Source organism: Pan troglodytes, chromosome 18, assembly GCF_028858775.2.
Source record: "Pan troglodytes isolate AG18354 chromosome 18, NHGRI_mPanTro3-v2.0_pri, whole genome shotgun sequence".
In the NCBI taxonomy this organism is placed as follows: domain Eukaryota; kingdom Metazoa; phylum Chordata; class Mammalia; order Primates; family Hominidae; genus Pan; species Pan troglodytes.
In genome coordinates this window covers 14,714,564-14,740,890 of record NC_072416.2, presented here as the reverse complement: position 1 = coordinate 14,740,890, position 26,327 = coordinate 14,714,564, and the positions used below count along the sequence as shown (strand labels likewise).

The 26,327-nt window shown below is 47.0% G+C and overlaps 2 protein-coding genes across 17 annotated transcripts in view; one reads left to right on the top strand and one right to left on the bottom strand.

The window, feature by feature from the left end:
- The window catches only part of SNX29 (sorting nexin 29), a 592,115-nt gene that overhangs the window by 474,697 nt on the left and 91,091 nt on the right, over positions 1–26,327 (bottom strand). For all 16 annotated transcript variants that reach the window (XR_010152279.1, XR_010152276.1, XR_010152275.1 and 13 more), the window contains exons 10-11: positions 24,416–24,491; positions 14,610–14,692 (exon numbers count right to left, since the gene is read on the bottom strand). Coding sequence is in view for 9 of the 16 variants with exons in the window: in XM_024349767.2 (XP_024205535.1) it covers positions 14,610–14,692; positions 24,416–24,491 (159 nt within the window). In the remaining 7 variants the exon portion in view is untranslated. The remainder of the gene's footprint in view (positions 1–14,609; positions 14,693–24,415; positions 24,492–26,327) is intronic.
- Positions 3,520–5,864, top strand: LOC738348 (putative uncharacterized protein FLJ32790). Its single transcript, XM_001145302.6, has 2 exons — positions 3,520–3,779; positions 5,360–5,864. Exons 1-2 carry the CDS (start codon positions 3,610–3,612, stop codon positions 5,772–5,774), a joined length of 585 nt encoding a protein of 194 aa, XP_001145302.4. The 5' UTR covers positions 3,520–3,609; the 3' UTR covers positions 5,775–5,864.

Here is a 26,327-nt window from a genome sequence, read left to right as displayed (position 1 = left end):
CAAGAGATCCTCCTGCCTCAACCTTCCGAGTAGCTGGGATTACAGGCACGTGCCACCATGTCTGGCTTTTTTTTCTTCTTCTTTTGTAAAGAGAGGGGGGTCTCACTATGTTGCCCAGGCTGGTTTTGAACTCCTGGCCTCAAGCAATCCTCCTGCCTTGTCCTCCCAAAGTGTTGGGATTACAGCCAGGAACCACTGCACGTAGCCACACAGCTCTTGAACAGCAGTGCTGTGGTCTGCCTGACCCATGTTCTTTCCACCCCAACACATTGCTTCTCAACTTGCCGTGATCACTGACATCAGGGCCCTACGAAACTAAAGGATGTATAAAGTGCAGAAAGGATTTACATATCTAATATTCTAGTGGCTCTGATGATATACAGTGGCAATGTAAGGGCTGCTGGCCACTCAGAATTAAAACCTCAAGGTGACATTTGCCTTTCACAAAGACAGTTGTTGATTCACCTCTACAAACTCCATAAGACAGCATCTCAGCAAAACAGTCCACAGGGGTCTGGGCACTCACACAAATACCATTCTGCCTCTTTCCAGCCCTCTTCCCACGTCGGCCAACACCTGGCCTCGGGTATAAAAAGTTATGGGCCAAATGTCCAAGCCAGTGTGTTTACTGATACTGGCTCGCCTAGCCAAAAGCCATTCAAATTCACCTGAATGTCACCACGTGTGTAAAGGAGACAGTAGGCAAGGGGGAAAGGAAGACACCTGTCTTTGGTATCAAAGAAACTAACGAGGTCAGGCAAGTCATGAGAAACTTCAGCAGCGTGGTTCTTTAATCACCGCAAATGAGAATGTGGATATCCTGGCTCCTTTCCCAGAACAGATGGTCAGCACCACAAAGAATCCTTGAGGGAAGCCTCCTCCACTTCATAGCTTGGGAAACTGAGGCACAGAGAGGTCAAGCGACCTACTACTCTCAGAGCCAGGATCAAAACCAAGTGTTCCCATTCACTGAGAGCAAACAGTTTGTAATGCATCATTCCACTACAACCAGCTGCCTCTCCCTGACACAAGAGGAAAAAAGGTGAAAATCCACTCCCTTGAGCAACTCATATTACCAGGCCTTTACTGCATCCCCAGATAGAGACACAATGGTGATTATAACAGACTGGAGCCCGCCCTCAGGGAACTCGGTTTCAATTCATTCCTGCAGAATGTACTTTTAACTCTCCATGCTTGTTAGAACTAAAATAAACATTGGTTCCTTTGTTCCTTCCTTCCTTCCTTCCCTCCTTCTTTAAATGTCTCTTGAACAACTACTTGTCAGGCAGGATTTGGGGGAGGAAGAAAATGGCAATTAACTAGCAGACAAAGTGTGTCTACTCAGGGAGCTTGTATCCCAGTGGGGGCTACAGGAAAGAAACTAAAGAGGGGAGTGAGGTTACAGGGGGCTCTGAAACCTGAAGTCAGCAGCCAGGGAAGTGCTGCCCTTGGGGGGATGGGATGAGATTGCCTGTGCTGCGCTCTTCTAGACGGACGGCCAGGGAAAGAGGGCCTCTTGCAGGAGCACCTCCGCCCAGTAGGGCTGCGAAAACAAAACACCACGGACCCGGTGCACTGTGAACGACGGGGGCTGATTTCTCACAGTTCTGGCAGCTGGAAGTCCGAGATTAAGGCACCGACAGATTTGGGATCTGGTGAGGGTCCTCGTCTTGGTTCACTGATGGCGCCTTCTTGCTGTGTCATCATTACATGGCAGAAACGGTAAACAAGGTCTCTGGGGTCCCTTTTTTTTTTTTTTTTTTTTTTTTGAGAAAGATCTTGCTCTGTTGCCCAGGCTGGAGTGCAGTAGCATGATCTTGGCTCACTGCAGCCTCAAACTCCTGGGCTCACCTCAAAGTGGGCTCACTTCCAAGTAGCTGGGACAACAGGCACGCACCACCAAGTCTAATTTTTTTGTGTGTGTAGAGACAGGGTCTATCTGTGCTACTCAGGCTGGTCTCGAGTTCTGGGATCAAGCAATCCTCCTGCCTCAGCCTTCCAAAGTGCTGGGATTGCAGGCATGAGCCACGATACCCAACCTCTGGGGTCCCTTTTTTAAGGGCACTAATCCCACTCATGAGGGCTCCAGCCTCATGACCTAATCAACTCCCAAACACCCACCTCCTAACACCATCACACTGGGGGTTAGGATTCCAACCTAGGAATTTTAGGGGCACACAAACATTCACTCTATAGCAAAGGGGACATCCTGAGACCTGGGTGCTTTTCTCTGAAGGTGGGGCATTACACAAGCTTGTGGGTCTCCAGGAACGGCAAGGAGGGGGAGCGGCTGTGAACCCTGCCTCCACCACCCAATAGCAGCATGACCTTCAGCAAAGCCTCTCAGTTTCTTCAACTACAGAACAAGTCTAGCACTCCTATTTTACATGGATGCTATGAAGATTAAGCATTAGTGAAGGTAAAGCCTGGTTTATGATAGGTAAAATGAATAAGAAGGTATTTGTATTATTACTATTTTCCAGGCGCTCTTTTTTCTTTTTCTTTTTTTTTTTTTTTTTTTTTTTTTTTGAGATGAAGTCTCACTCTGTCGCCCACGCTGGAGTGCAGTGGTGTGATCTTGTCTCACTGCGACCTCCACTTCCTGGGTTCAAGTGATTATCCTGCCTCAGCCTCTCGAGTAGCTGGGATTACAGGCATGCACCACCACACCTGGCTAATTTTTGTATTTTTAGTAGAGACAGGGTTTCACCATGTTGGCCAGGCTGGTCTTGAACTCCTGGCCTCAGGTGATTGATCTGCCTGCTTCAGCCTCCCAAAGTGCTGGGATTACAGGTGTGAGCCTCCATACCTGGCCTTCCAGGCACTCTTCGAAGGAAAATCTAGAATTGCCCCAGAAATAGGAATGAACTTACGGATGGATTTGATATGTGAAGACTGGCAGAGGCCATCTGGAGAGAAACCAGGATGGAAATGGGAAACCAGGCAGCATCCTAGAATTCAAACCCTAAACCCCGGGACTAGGGTTTGGAGCTGGCACTTGAACCCTTGGGGAGCTACCAAATGGGCTTGAAAATTGGTCCCAAGGGGGTCTCCAGATGTGACTTCAAGAGGAACTGGCCTCCCTGGAGCAACGCCACCACCTACCATCAATAACCGCGTGAGGCGGCACGGGACATTTACCCCCATTCCCTCCCACTGCCTCTGCATTCCTGGGCAAAGTCCTAACCCGGAAGAACTAGAGCCCCGCCGCTCCCCACCGTAAAAGCTTCCAGGTAGCTGAGAAGGCTCCAGTCACAAAGGATGCCCGCCCGGTTCCACACGCAAGTCTAATGCCTTCCTAAGCTAGTACGTTTGGACCTCAGAACACCCCTGAGACGCCGGTGAGAATGTCCTCATTTCACAAATGAGGACAGGGGACCAGAGAGTCTTTAAGGAAAAAAGAAAGAGAAATCTAGTTAGGAAGTGGTGGAGCTGAGGCTGGAAGCCGGGACTCTGATACCGGCCCGCGCACCGCCCCACCCCGCATCCTGGCTCCAGAACTCCCCGCTGGGACGCGTCTCTCCTGCTGCACCTAGCACAGCTCTATGACTCACGGGTGTTAGGGCACCGTGCTTAGGGCAGTGACAGGACTGTCAGCAGCCTGAGAGTATGGCCGCTAAGTCAACTCAGGACTCCCTACCCCGAGACACAGGGGAGCCCTCAGCACTGCCTGTACAAGGGAGGGCGGAGGGAAGGAGCAGTGAAGGACGGAAGGAACGCACTGCTGAGTGTGCTCTGCGTGGCAAGCAGGCTTCAGAGCCTGCTCTTCGCAAGAGGAAGTGAGTAAATCCTATCGCCCCTGCTTCAAGTCCTCCACTGGCTTCCCATTGTACGTGGGATAAAATCTACACGAGCCACCCTCTCCAGCATCCTCCAACTCACTCTCCCCCTCACTTCTGGCAGCGCAATGCCAGCGGTACCACCCGCCACCAAAACAAGCCAAGCCTCCCATCCTGAGACCTCAGCCCCGCTGACATCTGAGAGAGCCCTTTCCTGAAACATGCCTTACAACAGGGCATAGGCTTTGCCTTTCTAATGCTTGCTGCTTGTCTTCCCCACAGTTCTGACAGCTTCTGAGGGCAGGACCTTTGCTTCTTGTTCATCAATATATAAACCAAGAGTAGCAGTGTGGCGATCATATTATACTATGAACACTGGGCAGAAATAGTTGCAGGTTTTTTTCTATTGGGTTTTTTTAATTTTTTTATTTTATTTTTTGAGACAGTCTTGCTCTGTCACCCAGGCTGGAGTGCAGGGTCATAATCATTATTCACTAAAGCCTCGACCTCCTAGGCTCGAACAATCTTCCCACCTCAGCCTCCCAAGTAGCTGGAACTACAGGCAGATGCCAGGTGCCACCACCACACTTTCTTTCTTTCTTTCTTTCTTTCTTTCTTTCTTTCTTTCTTTCTTTCTTTCTTTCTCTTTTCTCTCTCTCTCTCCCCTCTTTCTTTCTTTCTTTTTGAGACAAAGTCTCACTCTGCCTCCTAGGCTGTAATGCAGTGGTATGATCTTGGCTCACTGTAGCCTCTGCCTCCCAGGTTTAAGCAATTCTCTGCCTCAGCCCCCCAGTACCTGGGACCACAGGTGCCCACCACTATGCCCAGCTAATTTTTGTACTGTCAGTAGAGATGGGGTTTCGCTGTGTTGGCCAGGCTGGTCTCGAACTCCTGACCTCGTGAGTAATCCGCCCGCCTCAGCCTCCCAAAGTGCTGGGATTACAGGCATGGGCCACTGCACCTGGCCAATTTTTAAATGTTTTTATTTGTAGAGGAAGGGTCTTGCTATGTTGCCCAGGCTGGTCTTGAACTCCTGCATTCGAGCCATCTTCCCACCTCAGCCTCCCAAAGTGCTGGGATTACAGGCGTGCGCCACTGCCCCGGCCATAAATTGTGTTTGAATGGAAAAAGGGATCCAGCAAACAGTAAAAGAACAGAAGAAAATACAAAGAAAGAAATCTTTTTTCTTCAAAAAGAAAAGCACTCCTGTCAACACTCGAAACGCCATTCCTCTGCCATTTTCACACAGCATGACCACAATGTCCTTATGCTCCCTGAGCCAAGCCTTCCCATATAAATGAGGGCTGGGGAGGGACAGCTAAAATCCTTTCTAAGTATAAGAACAAGTGGGAACAGAGTCTATGTCTGTCAAACAGCACAAGTCAGCACCCATATCCTAAAAGCACCCTGCAGAGCTTACAAGGGACACCTGGCAACGTGGCACCTCCCCCTAGCAACATGAAAACACCCACCCAACACCCGCCCCTGCTCTGACCCCGCAGAGCCGGTCCTGCTGCAGCCTTCTGCAGGTGCTGGATCAGCTGACCAGATCTGTTCCTGCCTCTCCTGTCTCTCTCTAGCTTTCTGCCTGGCCCAAACAGTGACACTGTGAGGCCTGCTGCAGAGACTGAGCTGGTGCCCTGCAGCCTCAGACACCCACGGCAGGACCTGTGTGGAGAGCACCCATCCTTCCCAGTCATGCAGCCTAGCCTAGAGACACAAGCAAAGCCAGAACGAGACAGGGCAGTGCTCATACCCCCCAAAGGACCATGGCCCCCTGCACAGGGTCTAGCCATGAGGGCCCACTGCCCAACAGGTCCTCCTTCAAAAGCATATTGCAGAGGCGGCAGCAGCTCCACCAGCAGGAATCAGGTTGCCAGCTTAGCCTATCGAACACAAAACACTGCTGCTTCCCAGCCACGTCAACCAGGAAGAAGAGGGAAAGAGGATACAGCTGGATATGGAAGCTGCAGCCCCAGAAGTTTGGCTGTGTGACTCTGAGCACTGTATTTGGCCTCTGCCTCAGTGACTTTCTCATCTGTACAATGGACCAGTAATGCCTGTACCTTCTGGGTTGCTGTAAAGCCCAGGATAACTTCAGAGAGGCATCTCGCATAATGACGGCTGCTTTACCATCTAATGAGTACTAATCGTTACCTTAAATGTTTAAGAGGCAGGTCTTGCTCTGTTGCCCAGGCTGGGGTGCAGTGTCATGATCACTGCTCAATGCAGCCTCGAACTCCTGGGCTCAAGCAATCCTCCTGCCTCATTCTCCCAAGAAGCTGAGTCCACAGACATGTGCCACCATGACCAGTTACTTTTTATTTACTTTATTAATCTGTTTATTTTGAGATAGAGTCTCACTCTGTTGCCCAGGCTGGAGTGCAGTGGCACGATCTCGGCTCATTGCAACCTCCGCCTCCTGGGTTCAGGCGATTCTCCTGCCTCAGCCTCCTGAGTAGCTGGGATTACAGGCACCCACCACCATACCCAGCTAATTGTTTTCTGTATGTTTAGTAGAGATGGGTTTCACTATGTTGGCCAGGCTGGTCTCAAACTCTTGACCTCAGGTAATCTACCCACCTCAGCCTCCCACAGTGCTGAGATTACAGACATGAGCCACCATGCCCGGCCCCGTAATCATTACTTACCACCAAGAATGCCTCTCATTCCACACTCATGAACCACATTTGTCTATCAGTTTTAAGTTTTATGATGGTTACCCTGCTTGTTATTAAAGCCTGCCAATAACGGAGCTGAAATATCGCAGCCAAAGGCGGAGACACGTGCTATTCCAGAAAGACCCAACTGCTCTGCATCTGTGTCAGCCTCCACTACTCTGGTTCACAATGTTTCTCTCTCACCCGCATCTTCTATTTGTACCTCCTGGTCCCCCAGATTGGGACCCATGGGACTATTTAATCCAAAATTTTATTGAAACATTGTTGCCGCAAATTAAGTTTTTTAAAAATGACAATAGTTAAATTAAACTGGTAAAAAGAAAATTTTTCTTCATTTTAAAATTTGGTGTTTGGCCAGGCATAGTAGGTCATGTCGTAACCCCCGCACTTTGAGAGGCTGAGGCGGGAGGATTATCTGAGACCAGGAGTTCAAGACCAGCCTAGGCAACATAGCAAGACTCCCATCTCTACAAAATAAGCATTAAAACACAGCCGGGCGGGGTGGCATGCACCTTCAGTCCCAGCTACTTGGGAAGCTGAGGCAGGAGGATCGCTTAAGCCCAGGAGTTCAAGGCTGCAGTAAGCCAGGAATGCACCACTGCACTCTAGCGTGGGCAACAGAGACCCTGCCTCCAAAAATAGTAATGATAAGCTTAAGGCTCTCAGACCTGGATGCCTACATATGACTAGTCCACTGCTGCTTGCCCTGGCTGGTGACAATGAAACGTGTCTCCTTAGGTAATGTAGAATGGGCAAGAGCGTGGCCAGGCGCGGTGGCTCACGCCTGTAATCCCAACACTTTGAGACGCCGAGGCGGGCAGATCACAAGGAAAGGAGATTGAGACCATCCTGGCTAACACAGTGAAATCCCGTCTCTACTAAAAATTACAAAAAATTAGCCAGGCGTGGTGGCGGGCGCCTGTAGTCCCAGCTACTTGGGAGGCTGAGGCAGGAGAATGGCGTGAGCCCGGGAGGCAGAGCTTGCAGTGAGCCGAGATCACGCCACTGCCCTCCAGCCAGAGCGAGACTCCATCTCAAAAAAAAAAAAAAAAGAATTGGCAAGAGTGTAGGTTTTGGAGTAAGAACACCTGGGTCTCTCACAGATTCACCACTTACTATAGCTAGACACCATGTCTGGCACACAGTAGGTGCTCAGTAACTATCTGTTCTACTAGCCATGAGGCCTTGGGCAGGTACTTACCCTCCTAAGCCTCATTTTCTTATACAAAAGAGAATAATATAACCTACACCTCAGAAGGCTGCTGGGGGATTCAATGAGAAAACATAAATAAAAATGCTTCAGCACCATACATGGCATACAGTCAGTTTTACCAGAATATACTGTTACTTTTACTAGCTTCTATTTTGATAGAAGATTATTATTCTAGTCAGAACTAGAATAATAAACAGACACATTTTATTAGAGAAGTAGGGTGGGGGCTGGGCACGGTGGCTCACGCCTATAATCCCACCACTTTGGGAGGCCGAGGCAGGAGGATCACCTGAAGTCAGGAGTTTGAGACCAGCCTAGCCAACATGGCAAAACCCCACCTCTACTAAAAATACAAAAATTAGCTGGGCGTGGTGGCGCGTGCCTTTAATCCCAGCTACTCGGAAGGCAGAGGCAGTAGAATCACTTGAACCTGGGAGGCGGAGGTTGCAGTGAGCCGAGATTACACCAGTGCATTCCCGCCTGGCCAACAGAGCGAGACTCTGTCCAAAAGGAAAGGGAAGAAGAGTGGAGAAGGAATATGGGGCCTCCAAAACAAATCAAATGCCACTCTCCTCAGACCTGCTGTGTTCTTAACAAGCCCATAGCATTCCAGAAGTTTGCTTTGAGGGTTTGTCAGGAACTGGTGGTAAGAGCTGACAGAAGAGGAGGCAGAAAAGCAAAGCCACTGGCCATGCGGGTGACTTCAGACAAGGGGAAAGGGCCCAGAGGGGACAGAAGACACTCACTGCCCTGGGGATTTCTTTTTTTTTTCTTTTTCTTTTTGAGACGGGGTCTAGCCCTGTCACCCGGGCTGGAGTGCAGTGGTGTAATCATAACTCACTGCAGCCTTGACCTCCTGGGCTCAAAGAATCCTCCTGCCTCAGCCTCCCAATTAGTTGGGAATACAGGTACGCACCACCATATCCAGGTGATTTTTTTTATTTTTTATAGAGACAGAGTCTCACTATGTTGGCCTGGCTAGTCTCAAACTCCTGCCCTCAAGTGATCTGCCCACCTTGGCCTCCCAAAGTGCTGGGATTACAGGTGTGCGCCACTGCGCCCGGCCTATTTATTGACTCTTAACTCTGATCCTGATGCTGTTCTAAGCACATCACAGTTATCTTCATGGCCGCCCATGATTTGGGTGTTGATCCTGTCACTCTATCTTGATAAGGACACGGTACTGAGGGGGCTGGGGCCACTCAGCTGGAACCTGAGCCCAGGCAGCTGAGCTTCTGAGTGTGCCCTCCCGGCCCTGAGGGCACATGGCCTCCCGAGAGCAACAGGCACAGCTGCAACTCCAACCCCAGGTACAGCTCCGTGTGCCCGAAACAAGAACTGGGAACCTACCTGCAGAAATGCAAGGCATCCCTGAGGCAGAATTATGGGTGTTTTAGTTTGCTCCAAACTGTCTTTACTGCTTTGCTAAATAATTAACTTTTTCACTTTGGGAAGCCAAGGTGGGCGGATCACAAGGTCAGGAGTTCGAGACCAGCCTGGCCAACATGGTGAAACCCTGCCTCTACTAAAAGTACAAAAATTAGCTGGGTGTGGTGGCGGGCATCTGTAATCCCAGCTACTCATGAGGCTGAGGCAGGAGAATAGCTTGAATCCGGGAGGCGGAGGTTTCAGTGACCCGAGATCGTGCCACTGCACTCCAGCCTGGGCGATAAGAGCAACACTCCGTCTCAAAAAAAAAAAAAAATTAACTTTTTCATAACAGGCTTTTGTATTTTCTGAAGTACCAGAGGGCCTTGCAGTAGGAGAACAATCATGTGGGTCTGGACACACCATCTTCTCTTCAGTAGTAAATAACCACAAGAATACAGTCCCTCTGAATGCCTCAGGACAAAACACCCTTTGCAATTTCAGAGATACCTGAGAGGGAAAGGTTGCCCGATAGAAGACTTCACAATTATCCGCAGGCACTGAGGATTAAATAACCTAGCTCCAGCTCAATTACAGTACAGAGGCAGCCACCTGCGCAGATTATTACACGAAGCCAGGGAAGCCACTTGGCGGGATGTGAGTGAAGCATTCGCTGCTTTGTGGGGCAGAGCTGATGAGTTTCTTTGCCAAGCTCCTCTGGGGTTTCCAAGAGTCGAGTGACTGCTCTAGAGGAGAATCTCAGGTGCTTCACATGCAGCAATGGGATGCTCCATCTGAACTGGGACGGCATTTGCGACACTCACTCCTGGGACAACTCATGCTATGGACTGAATTGCATCCCTTCCCTAATGGACCAGTGGAAGCCCTAACTCCCAATCGGAGTTTATATGGAGACAAGGCCTTAATGAGGTAATCAAAGTTAATAAGGTCATAAGCATGGGGCTCTGATCCCACAGGACCGGTGCCCTTATAAGAAGAGAGAAGGGACACCAGGATGTGCCTGCAGAGGAAAGGCCACATAAGGACAGAGAGAAGGTGGCTGTCTGCAAGCCAAGGAAAGAGGCCTTACCAGAAATCAACCCTGCTGTCACCTTGATCTTGGTCTTTCAGCCTCCAGAACTGTAAGAAAATAAGTTTTGAGGGTTGTTTTTTTTTTTTTTTTTTTTTTGAGACATAGTCTTGCTCTGTCGCCCAGGCTGGAGTGCAGTGGTGCAATCTCAGCTCACTGCAGCCTTTGCCTCCCAGGTTCAAGCGATTCTCCTGCCTCTGCATCCCGAGTAGCCGAGATTACAGGTGCCAGCCACCACACCATGCTAATTTTTTGTATTTTTAGTAGAGACGGGGTTTCACCATGTTGGCCAGGCTGGTTTTGAACTCCTGACCTCAAGTGATTCCCCCCACCTCGGCCTCCCAAAGTGCTAGGATTACAGGCATGAGCCACCGTGCCCGGCCGAGAAAATAAGTTTTTGTTGTTGAAGCCACCCTATCTGTGGCCCCTTGTTATGGTAGCCCAAGCAAATACCCCGGACACCCAGACAGACCCACTCTTCTTACTCCTCTTGCATGTGACACAGGAGGTGATGGCAGGGTGGGAAAACACAATTGAAAACCACCCTTCGCTCAAAATTTCTAGGATTCCTGACCCCTCATCTGTGCTGGATGACATCCAGGGTAGACAACAGCACTGTCCTTGAAGACTTCCTAAAGGTACAGGCACCGCAGAAGACAGAAGCCCCTTGTCCCAGCCAACCACACACAATCCTAACCACAGACCACGTTTCTACCAAGTATCAAGGCTCAAATGCAGACATGGTGACATTTTTTTCTTCAGAGATTCAAGGTATAAGCTCTGGATATGTCCCAAACTTGCTCAAAATGCCAAATAATAAAATGATATAGTTTCTAAAAAATTGTCTGAGTCAAAACAAGAAAAACAATCTACGCCTCTGTCACTGGCCTAACTCGAGCATGTTTCAGGGCATGTATGTCATCACTGAAAATGCACAGGCAAGGCCAGTGACTTCCTCAAAGACAGAAAGCGGCTGAGGAAGGCCCAGACACCATGCTCTATGTGGACCTGAGACGCAGCTGACAAAGCAAACCGTGTTTATCTGAGATGCTGGGACCTCAGCCCCGGCCGCAGGAACTCTTGGGAAACAGAATGTCAGACACCTGCCGGGGCACACAGGGATGCCTGCAGCCCTACTTACGGTGCCTACAAAGGCTCGCAGGCATGATCTCGGGGCTGCTGTCCTTTTAAAAAAAAAAAATGCCCATAAATCAAAACGCAGTGTTCTTTACAGTAGCTGTGCCTCACAGCCAGAGTCAAGTCTTGTCCATCTACACCACGGTGCCACCCACACAGAGACAGAATCGTAGGTGCTGGGAAGCGATGTGGCGTTAGATCCCAGCAAGTCACAGGAGTGGCTTCTTTTCTCATCCTCAGTCCTCTCCATTACCATCAGTTCAGTAACAGGATAGCCTCAACACCTTTCTAATGTGACTCGCTGACACATCTCTTTGCCTTTGGCTTATAAAAATATATTTCTACTGTGTTTTCACCACCAAAATGTATTATCTTGGTCTTTCCTTCTTGCCTTTGCATAGGACCAAGGGAGAGACACTGACTACTCTGAGAACCTTAACTCGGACCCCAGGGATGTCACCAACAGCATGATCTTTGTGACCAAATCCAGCAATCAGAACTTCACCAAGGTTTTATCCCTAAATTTTTTTCCCCGAAATTTTTATTTTAGCTTTTTTTTTCTTTTCTTTTTTTTTTTTTTGAGACAAAGAGTCTCGCTCTGGCACCCAGGCTGGAGTGCAGTGTCGCCATCTCGGCTCACTGCAACCTCCACCTCCCGGGGTTTAAGCAATTCTCTTGCCTCAGCCTCCCGAGTAGCTGGGATTACAGACATCTGCCACCACGCCTGGCCACAGAACTTCATTGTTTTCCTCAACTGAAGTCAAGCAGTCATCACTGAGTACAGAAGCTGTGATTTCTTGGTCAGTGGGGCCATAAATAGCATCCTGATGGCAGGATGTGGCTGTTTGGTTTCAATCCCTACTTTTCCAGCACAATTCCCTTTTGGAGAAGCACTTCCAAAAGGGCTACGTGCAGGGACTGCACCCAAATGGGCTTTCCTGCACTGCTGATCACCCCACTTCTGGTCTTGCTGGTGGTTACAGAGCTTCCCAGCAGTATGAAGACTGACATACTTGCCACAGGCCGGGGCCAAAAAGAAGCAGCACTCATCTCTCTTTTGAACAACGAGAGTGGGTCTCAATCAGAACCCAGGGCAGGCAACCACGCCAGGCACACTTAGTAATAGTTTCCTTCCACTGTCTTCATTTTACAGCGACCTGCTGGTTTCGTTAACTCATAGTGACTCTCCATTTACAGTAGTGAGATAAAGCTTCCTTTTTCAAAAAAATAAAGGAATTCACATTTGTTTAAGTGCATCATTAAAAGTAAACTACAGTCTGGGCACGGTGGCTCACACCTGTAATCCCAGCACTTTGGGAGGCCGAGACGGGCAGATCATCAGGTCAGGACTTCAAGACCAGCCCGACCAACATGGCGAAACCCCATCTCTACTAAAAATACAAAAATTAGCCAGGCGTGGGCCTGTAATCCCAGCTACTTGGGAGGCTGACGCAGGAGAATCGCTTCAACCCAGGAGGTGGAGGTTGCAGTAAGCTGAGATCGTGCCATTGCACTCCAGCCTGGGAGACAAGAGCAAGACTCTCTCTCAAAAAAAAAAAAAAAAAGTAAACTGTAGTAGGCCGGGCACGGTGGCTCACGCCTGTCATCCCAGCACTTTGGAAGGCTGAGGCGGGTGGATCGCTTGATCCTAGGAGTTCAAGACCAGCCTGGACAGCATGGTGAGACCTCAACTCTACAAAAAAATAAATAAATAAAAATGAATAATAAAGTAAACTATAGGGTAAGGAACAGTACTGTGGTAAACAAAAGATTGACAGGTGAAAAGCAGCCAGCTACATACTCTCCCACCCTGTGTCCCATGGACTGAGTGATCTATTAACACCTGCTCAGCGGAGTTCAGGGCTGAGCAGCGCCACAGTAAACCACACATGCTCACATACAAAAAGTGCGGCCAGCCGTTCCCACGCAGCAGCCTTACGGTGTCTGCTCACTTCCTGCTTCACCCTTGAATCAAAGAATGCTGGGTGCCTCCCACACTCTTTCTTCCTTCCTTAGCAACAAAAACTAATTTCCTTTTTATCAAGAACAATTGCCCCCTCTGCAGCCAAGGGGGGCCATGAGATAAATGCTGGCCCAAGACACGAGTGGTATACTGTGAGCACCTTCTAGTGAAGGTGGGGGGAGCTTCAACGTTTTTGTACCAAGAGCCCATTCTGTAATCTAGGAATAACCATGGGCTCCTATTCAGGAAAATGTATTAAAATATATAAAACATACCATATCACAAAGGAAACCAATTACATCAAAATAGAATGATCATAATTGAAGAAAATACTATATTTCACCCAGAGCTAAATGAAAAACATTGTAATTTTTTTCCCTATCCAAGCTCAGGCCCCTGAAACCTATATGTAGAAATAGACGAAGTCTCTCTGCTCTCTCCTCCTTCCTGCCGCCTGGAATGAGAATGAAATGGCTGGAGCTAAAATGGCTATTTTGGTCTACAAGGCAAGACAGGAGGAGTCCCGGTCTCTGATGGCCGTGGAGCCACATACCGGCCCCAGCCCATCTACCTCTGGATAGAGAGAAATTTCCATCACATCTCCTTAACCACCGGAACTTCAAGAAGAGTAGATCTGAATGGCTTTGTGTACAAAAAATAAACCAACTGTTGGTTTATATAGTGTCTGCTCACTTCCTGCTTCACCCTTCAATCAGAAAACGCTAGGTGCCTCCCAAACGCCTTCTTCCTTCCTTAGCAACAAAAGCTAATTTTTTTTTTAATTGGGAACAAGTGCCCCCTCTGCCTCCAGGGGAGGCCATGGGACAAATGCTGGCTCAAGCCACGAGTGAGATACCAGGAGCACCCGTCAGTTTACATAACAGTTGGTTTATTCTTTGTTATACAAAGCCATTCAAACCTAGTCTTCCTTGCTATATCTCTAATACTTTTTCTAGGTAGTAAAGTTGGAAACAGTTGAAGCCTGATCATTAGCAAAGTTTAATCATCTTGGAGAGACATATTCTTCTTCACTTACAAAAATGAGTCCTTCAGAGTTACAAAGGAAATCCAACTAGAATAGGTCCTCTGTAGCTAACTGCATTATGGGAGGCAAACCCCGAAACCTGGAACCACAGAAGTCTACGGCAAGGCTGCTTCACCCTGAGGCACGCCCTTTAGCGTGCACACACCCAAGCGCCACGCATTAACCACGGTTCTGGATATCCACAAGCACGTACCACACCTCCAGTCTACAACCAGGGACGTACACACCTGACTTGAACCCACAGTCACAGGGTTAGAAGCACAAAGGCACCGCCATGAGACGTGGGCCAGAAGTCATCCCAGAGCTGGTGGAGGGGGCTGCGAAAGTACTTACTAATTGTCATGGACTCTGGCACTGAGGCAGAAGGTAACAGGCTGCTCAGAGGACTTCCGTGGCCTGGAGAGCTGGCTTCCACGCTAGGAAAAAGCAGGCAGGAGGAAGTTACACTCAGCCACTGAAAGTACACACCCTCACCATTCCAAAAACTAGCAGAGGTTGGTTTACTCCGGTACCTCTACTAGAAGGGATAGAGGCAGTCATTGGAAATTAGTCAGGTCTCGTTATCTGCAGATTCCGTATTTGGAAATTCATCTACGCACTAAAATTTATTTGTAACCCCAAAGTCAATACTTGAGGTGCTTTCACAATCATTCATGAACACGTGCAGAGGCCAATAATTTCACTCCCTAATGTGCATATTCTCAGCTGAAGTCGAACAGCTGGGACCTCAGATCTCACACAGTAAACAAGCATCCTCTTTGCTGTCTATTTACTGCCATGTTTTTAGCATTTTTTTTCCCCACTTTTCTTTCTTTTGCGTGATCTCGGCTCACTGTAACCTCCACCTCCTGGGTTCAAGCGATTCTCGTGCCTCAGCCTCCCAAGTAGCTGGGATTACAGGCCCGCACCACCACACCCGACTAATTCTTGTATTTTTACTAGAAATGGGGTTTCGCCATGTTGGCCAGACTGGTCTCAAAGTCCTGACCTCAAGTGATCCACCTGCCTCGGCCTCCCAAAGTGCTGGGATTACAGGCATGATCCACCACACCCGGCCTTTTTTTCCACTTGATTTTGTTGTTTAAAATGTCCCCAAGCACAGTGCTGAAGTGGTACTGCCGACAATTCCTAAGCACAGGAAGGCTGTGATGTGCCGTATGGAGATAATTTGTGAGTTAGAGATGCTTCATTCAGGCATGGCTTACAGTGCTGCTGGCTGTGAATTCAATGTTAATGAATCAACTGCATACATTAAACAAGGTGTCTTTAAACAGGAACAGACATAAAACCAGGTTATGTGTTGATCAGTTGATAAAAATGCTGTGACCAGGCCAGGTGTGGTGGCTCATGCCTGTAATCGCAATACTTTGGGAGGCCGAGGCGGGTGGATCACATGAGGTCAGGAGTTCGAGACCAGCCTGGCGAACATGGCAAAACCCCTTCTCTACTAAAAATACAAAAATTATCTGGGTGTGGTAGCACATGCCTGTAATCCCAGCTACTTGGGAGGCTGAGGCAGGAGAATCACTTCAACCCAGGAAGCAGAGGTTGCAGTGAGCCAAGATCACGCCACTGCACTCCAGCCCCGGGCAAAAGAGCAACAGTTCATCTCAAAAACAAAATGTGTGACCAGAGCCTCAAAGCAACTTAACCATGTACTTCCCCTAGGAGCACTGGTTCAGTCTTCATAGCAACTTTATAGAATACAACTACTGGGAATAATAAGAATCAACTGTATGTTTACAAATAATTTACAACATGAAAAATAAAGTTTAGTATCTTTGGTGAGAACAGCACGGTCATCACATGGTTAACAGAGATACACACACACACACACACACACACACACACACACACACCCCATGACTAGGAGGAAAAGTACCAAAACATCAACAACATAATGGAGTTGAGGGTTAAGAGTGATTTTCTTTTTTCATTTACTGTTGCATTTTCCAATTTTTTTTTTTTAAGACAGGGTCTCACTCCGTTATCTAGGCTGGAGTGCAGTGGTGCAATCTCAGCTCGCTGAAGGCTTGAACTCCTGGGTTCAAGTGATCTTCCCACATCAGTCTCCTAAGTAGCTGACACTACAGGCATGCACCACCACATCTGGATAATTTTTGTTGTTGTTTTATTTGTAAAGACAGGGTCTCACTTGCCCAGACTGGTGGTGTTGAACTCCCGGCCTCAAGTAATCCTCCCACCTTGGCCTCCCAAAGTGCTGAGATTACAGGCATGGGCCACCATGCCTAGTCACATTTTCTAAAATAAATAGCAAAAAAAGACTCCACCCCCTGGAAGGGTCTGGCAACACCAATTCCTTCTGACACTGAACTAACTGGGACAAGCTTCCTACAAGCAATGTCATTTTGAGAGAGCAGAACCCTTGCCTGTTCCAGGTAAGACCATGGCATCTAATATGGTTTACGGTAGTCAGGAAGTTCCACTCTAGAGCTAAGTTTGAAAATAAGGATGTAATAGCACCCTGGGACCCCAAATTACAGCCAAGAGGAGAGACAGAAGAAAACGGTAATAGCAGCAAGGATGGCAGTGGCATAAGACTTTGGTGTCCATTTCGGTTCTGCCACCAAGCATCCAGGGTCTGGCTTTGTCACCCAGGCTACAGAAAAATGTTATGACCAGGCTGGGCGTGGTGGCTCACGCCTGGAATCCCAGCACTTTGGGAGGCCAAGGCGGGCGGATCACATGAGGTCAGGAGGTCGAGACCAGCCTAGCCAACATGGCGAAACTCCGTCTCTACTGAAAAATACAAAAATCAGCTGGGCATGGTGGTGGACATGTGTAATCCCAGGTACTTGGGAGGCCGAGGCAGGAGAATCACTTGAACCCAGGAGGCGGATGTTGCAGTGAGCCAAGATTGTGCCACTGCACTCCAGCCTGGGCGACAGAGTAAGACTGTCTCAAAAAAAAAAAAAAAAAAAGGGAGGAGCCAAGATGGCCGAATAGGAACAGCTCCAGTCTACAGCTCCCAGCGTGAGCGACGCAGAAGACGGGTGATTTCTGCATTTCCATCTGAGGCACCGGGTTCATCTCACTAGGGAGTGCCAGACAGTGGGTGCAGTGCACCATGCACCAGCCAAAGCAGGGTGAGGCATTGCCTCACGTGGGAAGCGCAAGGGGTCAGGGAGTTCCCTTTCCTGTTCAAGGAAAGGGGTGACAGACGGCACCTGGAAAATCGGGCCACTCCCACCCAAATACTGCGCTTTTCCGAAGGGCTTAGGAAACAGTGCACGAGGAGATTATATCCCGCACCTGGCTCGGAGGGTCCTACACCCATGGAGTCTTGCTGATTGCTAGCACAGTAGTCTGAGATCAAAGTGCAAGGCGGCAGCGAGGCTGGTGGAGGGGCACCCACCATTGCCCAGGCTCCCTTAGGTAAACAAAGCAGCCAGGAAGCTCGAACTGGGTGGAGCCCACCACAGCTCAAGGAGGCCTGCCTGCCCCTGTAGGCTCCACCTCTGGGGGCAGGGCACAGACAAACAAAAAGACAGCAGTAACCTCTGCAGACTTAAATGTCCCTGTCTGACAGCTTTGAGGAGAGCAGTGGTTCTCCCAGCACGCAGCTGGAAATCTGAGAACGGGCAGACTGCCTCCTCAAGTGGGTCCCTGACCCCTGACCCCTGAGCAGCCTAACTCGGAGGCATCCCCCAGTAGGGGCAGACTGACACCTCACATGGCCGGGTACTCCTCTGAGACAAAACTTCCAGAGGAACAATCAGACGGCAGCATTCGCGGATCACGAAAATCCCTGGTTCTGCAGACACCGCTGCTGATACCCAGGCAAACAGGGTCTGGAGTGGACCTCTAGCAAACTCCAACAGACTGCAGCTGAGGGTCCTGTCTGTTAGAAGGAAAACTAACAAACAGAAAGGACATCCACACCAAAAACCCATCTGTACATCACCATCATCAAAGACCAAAAGTAGATGAAACCACAAAGATGGGGAAAAAACAGAGCAGAAAAACTGCAAACTCTAAAAAGCAGAGCACCTCTCCTCCTCCAAAGGAACACGGTTCCTCACCAGCAACGGAACAAAGCTGGACGGAGAATGACTTTGACAAGTTGAGAGAAGAAGGCTTCAGATGATCAAACTACTCTGAGCTACAGGAGGAAATTCAAACCAAAGGCAAAGAAGTTGAAAACTTTGAAAAAAAATTTAGATGAATGTATAACTAGAATAACCAATATAGAGAAGTGCTTAAAGGAGCTGATGGAGCTGAAAGCCAAGGCTCGGCAACTAGGTGAAGAATGCAGAAGCCTCAGGAGCCGATGCGATCAACTGGAAGAAAGGGTATCAGTGATGGAAGATGAGATGAATGAAATGAAGTGAGAAGGGAATTTGAGAGAAAAAAGAATAAAAAGAAACGAACAAAGCCTCCAAGAAATATGGGACTATATGAAAAGACCAAATCTGCATCTGATTGGTGTACCTGAAAGTGACGGGGAGAATGGAACCAAGTTGGAAAACACTCTGCAGGATATTATCCAGGAGAACTTCCCCAATCTAGCAAGGCAGGCCAACATTCAGATTCAGGAAATACAGAGAACGCCACAAAGATACTCCTGGAGAAGAGCAACTCCAAGACACATAATTGTCAGATTCACCAAAGTTGAAATGAAGGAAAAAATGTTAAGGGCAGCCAGAGAGAAAGGTCGGGTTACCCACAAAAGGAAGCCCATCAGACTAACAGCGGATCTCTCGACAGAAACTCTACAAGCCAGAAGAGAGTGGGGGCCAATATTCAACATTCTTAAAGAAAAGAATTTTCAACCCAGAATTTCATATCCAGCCAAACTAAGCTTCATAAGTGAAGGAGAAATAAAATACTTTACAGACAAGCAAATGCTGAGAGATTTTGTCACCACCAGGCCTGCCCTAAAAGAGCTCCTGAAGGAGGCACTAAACATGGAAAGGCACAACCGGTACCAGCCAATGCAAAATCATGCCAAAATGTAAAGACCATTGAGACAAGAAAGAAACTGCATCAACTAACAAGCAAAATAACCAGCTAACATCATAATGACAGGATCAAATTCACACATAACAATATTAACTTTAAATGTAAATGGACTAAATGCTCCAATTAAAAGACACAGACTGGCAAATTGGATAAAGAGTCAAGACCCATCAGTGTGCTGTATTCAGGAAACCCATCTCACGTGCAGAGACACACATAGGCTCAGAATAAAAGGATGGAGGAAGATCCACCAAGCAAATGGAAAACAAAAAAAGGCAGGGGTTGCAATCCTAGTCTCTGATAAAAGAGACTTTAAACCAACAAAGATCAAAAGAGACAAAGAAGGCCATTACATAATGGTAAAGGGATCAATTCAACAAGAAGAGCTAACTATCCTAAATATATATGCACCCAATACAGGAGAACCCAGATTCATAAAGCAAGTCCTGAGTGACCTACAAAGAGACTTAGACTCCCACACAATAATAATGAGAGACTTTAACACCCCACTGTCAACATTAGACAGATCAACAAGACAGAAAGTCAACAAGGATACCCAGGAATTGAACTCAGCTCTGCACCAAGCAGATCTAATAGACATCTACAGAACTTTCCACCCCAAATCAACAGAATATACATTTTTTTGAGCACCACACCACATCTATTCCAAAATTGACCACATAGTTGGAAGTAAAGCTCTCCTCAGCAAATGTAAAAGAACAGAAATTATAACAGTCTCTCAGACCACAGTGCAATCAAACTAGAATTCAGGATTAAGAAACTCACTCAAAACCGCTCCACTACATGGAAACTGAACAACCCGCTCCTGAATGACTACTGGGTACGTAACGAAATGAAGGCAGAAATAAAGATGTTCTTTGAAACCAACGAGAACAAAGACACAACATACCAGAATCTCTGGGACACATTCAAAGCAGTGTGTAGAGGGAAATTTATAGCACTAAATGCCCACAAGAGAAAGCAGGAAAGATCCAAAATTCACAACCTAACATCACAATTAAAAGAACTAGAAAAAAAGCAAGAGCAAACACATTCAAAAGCTAGCAGAAGGCAAGAAATAACTAAAATCAGAGCAGAACTGAAGGAAATAGAGACACAAAAAACCCTTCAAAAAATTAATGAATCCAGGAGCTGGTTTTTTGAAAGGATCAACAAAATTGATAGACCGCTAGCAAGACTAATAAAGAAAAAAAGAGAGAAGAATCAAATAGACGCAATAAAAAATGATAAAGGGGATATCACCACCGATCCCACAGAAATACAAACTACCATCAGAGTATACTACAAACACCTCTACGCAAATAAACTAGAAAATCTAGAAGAAATGGATAAATTCCTCGAAACATACACTCTCCCAAGACTAAACCAGGAAGAAGTTGAATCTCTGAATAGACCAATAACAGGATCTGAAATTGTGGCAATAATCAATAGCTTACCAACCAAAAAGAGTCCAGGACCAGATGGATTCACAGCCGAATTCTACGACAGGTACAAGGAGGAACTGGTACCATTCCTTCTGAAACTATTCCAATCAATAGAAAAAGAGGGAATCCTCCCTAACTCATTTTATGAGGCCAGCATCATCCTGATACCAAAGCCAGGCAGAGACACAACCAAAAAAGAGAATTTTAGACCAATATCCTTGATGAACATTGATGCAAAAATCCTCAATAAAATACTGGGAAACCGAATCCAGCAGCACATCAAAAAGCTTATCTACCATGATCGAGTGGGCTTCATCCCTGGGATGAAAGGCTGGTTCAATATACACAAATCAATAAATGTAATCCAGCATATAAACAGAACCAAAGGCAAAAACCACATGATTATCTCAATAGATGCAGAAAAGGCCTTTGACAAAATTCAACAACGCTTCATGCTAAAAACTCTCAATAAATTAGGTATTGATGGGACGTATCTCAAAATAATAAGAGCTATCTATGACAAACCCACAGCCAATATCATACTGAAGGGGCAAAAACTGGAAGCATTCCCTTTGAAAACTGGCACAAGACAGGGATGCCCTCTCTCACCACTCCTATTCAACATAGTGTTGGAAGTTTTGGCCAGGGCAATTAGGCAGGAGAAGGAAATAAAGGGTATTCAATTAGGAAAAGAGGAAGTCAAATTGTCCCTGTTTGCAGACGATGTGATTGTATATCTAGAAAACCCCATTGTCTCAGCCCAAAATCTCCTTAAGCTGATAAGCAACTTCAGCAAAGTCTCAGGATACAAAATCAATGTACAAAAATCACAAGCATTCTTATACACCAATCACAGACAAACAGAGAGCCAAATCATGAGTGAACTCCCATTCACAATTGCTTCAAAGAGAATAAAATACTTACGAATCCAACTTACAAGGGACGTGAAGGACCTCTTCAAGGAGAACTACAAACCACTGCTCAATGAAATAAAAGAGGATACAAACGAATGGAAGAACATTCCATGCTCATGGGTAGGAAGAATCAATATCGTGAAAATGGCCATACTGCCCAAGGTAATTTATAGATTCAATGCCATCCCCATCAAGCTACCAATGACTTTCTTCACAAATTGGAAAAAAAACTACTTTAAAGTTCATATGGAACCAAAAAAGAGGCCGCATCGCCAAGTCAATCCTAAGCCAAAAAGAACAAAGCTGGAGGCATCACGCTACCTGACTTCAAACTATACTACAAGTCTACAGTAACCAAAACAGCATGGTACTGGTACCAAAACAGAGATATAGATCAATGGAACAGAACAGAGCCCTCAGAAATAACGCCGCATATCTACAACTATCTGATCTTTGACAAACCTCAGAAAAACAAGCATTGGGGAAAGGATTCCCTATTTAATAAATGGTGCTGGGAAAACTGGCTAGCCATATGTAGAAAGCTGAAACTGGATCCCTTCCTTACACCTTATACAAAAATTAATTCAAGATGGATTAAAGACTTACATGTTAGACCTAAAACCATAAAAACCCTAGAAGAAAACCTAGGCATTACCATTCAGAACATAGGCATGGGCAAGGACTTCATGTCTAAAACACCAAAAGCAATGGCAACAAAAGCCAAAATTGACAAATGGGATCTCATTAAACTAAAGAGCTTCTGCACAGCAAAAGAAACTACCATCAGAGTGAACAGGCAACCTACAGAATGGGAGAAAATTTTCGCAACCTACTCATCTGGCAAAGGGCTAATATCCAGAATCTACAATGAACTCAAACAAATTTACAAGAAAAAAACAACCCCATCAAAAAGTGGGCAAAGGATATGAACAGACACTTCTCAAAAGAAGACATTTATGCAGCCAAAAGACACATGAAAAAATGCTCATCATCACTGGCCATCAGAGAAATGCAAATCAAAACCACAATGAGATACCATCTCACACCAGTTAGAATGGCAATCATTAAAAAGTCAGGAAACAAAAGATGCTGGATGTGGAGAAATAGGAACACTTTTACACTGTTGGTGGGACTGTAAACTAGTTCAACCATTGTGGAAGTCAGTGTGGCGATTCCTCAGGGATCTAGAACTAGAAATACCATTTGACCCAGCCATCCCATTACTGGGTATATACCCAAAGGACTATAAATCATGCTGCTATAAAGACACATGCACACGTATGTTTATTGCGGCACTATTCACAATAGCAAAGACTTGGAACCAACCCGAATGTCCAACAAAGATAGACTGGATTAAGAAAATGTGGCACATATACACCATGGAATACTATGCAGCCATAAAAAATGATGAGTTCATGTCCTTTGTAGGGACATGGATGAAATTGGAAATCATCATTCTCAGTAAACTATCGCAAGGACAAAAAACCAAACACCGCATGTTCTCACTCATAGCTAGGAATTGAACAATGAGAACACATGGACACAGGAAGGGGAACATCACACTCTGGGGACTGTTGGGGGGTGGGGGGAGGGGGGAGGGATAACATTAGGAGATATACCTAATGCTAAATGACGAGTTAATGGGTGCAGCACACCAGCATGGCACATGTATACATATGTAACTAACCTGCACATTGTGCACATGTACCCTAAAACTTAAAGTATAATAATAAAAAAAAAAAAGCATCCAACAACTTGGGAGAACTCAATTTCCCCTTGAGATACTTTATTTGAAAAAACAAAAAGAAAACCTGTGTAGTGCTTAATACATGCCAGACAGCATACTAAGCACTTCACAAATACTATGTAATATCTAAATGGCTTAAATATACAACACTAGGATGGTCAAATCTTGTTATCAAATATCAACAAATATTTAAATTAAGAAAATAACAGGCCGGGCACGGTGGCTCACGCCTGTAATCCCAGCACTTTGGGAGGCCGAGGCGGGCGGATCACGAGGTCAGGAGATCGAGACCACGGTGAAACCCCATCTCTACTAAAAATACAAAAAGTTAGCCGGGCGCAGTGGCGGGCGCCTGTAGTCCCAGCTACTCAGGAGGCTGAGGCAGGAGAATGGCGTGAACCCAGCAGGCAGAGCTTGCGGTGAGCCGAGATTGCGCCACTGCACTCCAGCCTGGGCAACACAGCGAGACTGTCTCAAAAAAAAAAAAGAAAATAACAATAGAGGAGGCACCCAGATATGCCCCAAAAGGTGTTGACATTCGTCATCTACCATCTCTTATACAGTCTCTCTGAGGCAGTAATGATCTAAGACCCTAGGCAACTGCATCTTCTGTGATGTAAAGACTAAATCTGCTCACATCAGTAATCCCAGCACTTTGGGAGGCCGAGGTGGGCAGATCACCTGAGGTCAGGAGTTGGAGACCAGCCTGGCCAACGTGGTGAAACCCTATCTCCACTAAAAATACAAAAAAAATCATCTAGGCATGGTGGTGTGTGCCTGTAATTCCAACTACTTGGGAGGCTCAGGCAAGAGAATCGCTTGATCTCGGGAGGCGGAGTTTGCAGTGAGCCGAGACTGCGCCACTGCACTCTAGCCTGGGCAACAGAACCGGGCTCCATCTCAAAAAAAAAGACTAAATCTGAACATAAATGTGAAGTAAACCCTTGCCCTTTAATCCTAGCAGGTGCACTCCTATCTTTAAAAAAGAATAAAATGCACAGCTGTGAATAGGATGTTTTAATGCCACAGGCAACTGGGTTTCTCAATATTAACCTGTACCGAAGTCCAGGGTCCGGGAGAACGTGGTCCTCTGGTCCTGTTCCGTTCTCCAGGCTTCCGAGGGGGGCATCTGTGCAGAGAGAGCAATCACAGAAAGAGGTCACTTTTCTCACTACATGTTCTCCATAAGACAAAGACACAATGCAGACATTGGCTCATCTGCTACATCACTTGACTAAGAAATTTTTCTCCATCTCTCCTGCAAGCTGGATTTTAATCAGCTGTTTCCTGTTGTTCAGAGATAATCTCAGACTTGGCATCAGTCACTGTAGAAGCAGAAAGCCCTATACTTGGCCGGGCATGGCGGCTCACTCCTGTAATCCCAGCACTTTGGGAGGTGGATCACCTGAGGTCAGGAGTTCGAGACCAGCCTGGCCAACATGGTGAAACCCCATCTCTACTAAAAATACAAAAATTAGCTGGGCGTGTTGGTGCACGACTGTAATCCCAACTACTCGGGAGGCTGAGGCAGGAGAATCGCTTGAACCCTGGAGGTAGAGGTTGCAGTGAGCCAAGATCGTGCCATTGCACTCCAGCCTGGGCAACAAGAGCGAAGCTCCATTAAAAAAATTTTTTTAAAAGCCCTATACTTCCCCTTAACCTGTGACTTTTTTTTTTTTTTTTTTTTTTTTGAGACAGGGTCTCACTGTGTCACCCAGGCTGAGATGGAGTGCAGTGGTGGTGTGTGATCACGGCTCACTGAAGCTTCAACCTCCCAGGCTCAAGTGGTCCTCCCACCTCAGCCTCTCAAGTACCTGGGAGGGACTACAGGTGTGTGCCACCAGGCCGAGCTAATTTATTTTTTATTTTTTTGGTAGAGATGGGGGTCCCACTATGTTGCCCAGGCTGGTCTCAAACTCCTGGGCTCAAGCAATCCTTCCGCCCTGGCCTCCCAAAGTGCTGGGATTACAGATGTGAGCAACTGTGCCTGGCCTGTGACATTTTCGACCTTGAGCTACCTGGAATTATGCATGAAGTCCATATTCAGAACCAGGGCCAGAAACCGGGTATAATGAATCAGCTCGCTGTTAAGACAAAACTGCTCCTGCTTGTAGTGCCTTGAATCAGACAGTAGAGGGCAGCATGGTCTAATTCCTGACAATGTCTGCGGCTTTCTAAAAAGGCCAATTTTCCCTGCATTAAGTGCGTTTAGGAAAGGCATTCACAAGAGCTGGGGCCATAAGTAGTCTCTGGAACTAACGGGCTAGGGACCTGAACAATTTTCATAAATGCTCAAGTCTCCTTCCAGGAAAACGTGCAAATCCATGAGCCTTGGGCTGCATGGTGACATTAAGGCCAGTATCACCCAGGAGAAACCTTGCTCACTCAAGAAACTTCTTGGGCCAGGCGCGGTGGCTCACGCCTGTAATCCCACCACTTTGGGACGCCAAGGCAGGTGGATTACTTGAGGTCAGGAGTTTGAGACCAGCCTGGCTAACATGGCAAAACCCCGTCTCTACTAAAAATACAAAAATTAGCTGTGCGAGGTAGTGCACGCCTGTAATCCCAGCTACTTGGAAAACTGAGGTGGAAGAATTGCTTGAACCCAGAAGGTGGAGGTTGCAGTGAGCTGAGATTACATCACTGCACTCCAGCCTGGGAGACAGAGTGAGACTCCGTCTCAAAAAGAGAAAAAGAAAAAGAAACTTCTTATTAGTGAATGACCACTATGGAACCAGCCGTGCATCGGGGACAAGGAACATGGTGATGGAGAGAGCACGCCTCGGTGCCTTCCTCATCCATCCTCCATGCCATTCCCTCCATCTTTGCTTGGCTTACTCAAGGTGCCCCAAGAACCCCCAGCTCTGTAGGGGCTGAACTTCAGGGAAACTTACCAGGAAAAAAAAAATGGTTTTAACCTTTTCTTCTACCTTGCTGTCTCCATCAAGTTATTGTACTGACTCCA

Bases quoted from the DNA above. Each gene is read 5' to 3' on its own strand.
- LOC738348 (XM_001145302.6), top strand. From the start codon at position 3,610: ATGGCCGCTAAGTCAACTCAGGACTCCCTACCCCGAGACACAGGGGAG. The intron at 3,780-5,359 runs GTGAGTAAATCC...GTCTCTCTCTAG, and splicing joins CCTGCTCTTCGCAAGAGGAA to CTTTCTGCCTGGCCCAAACA.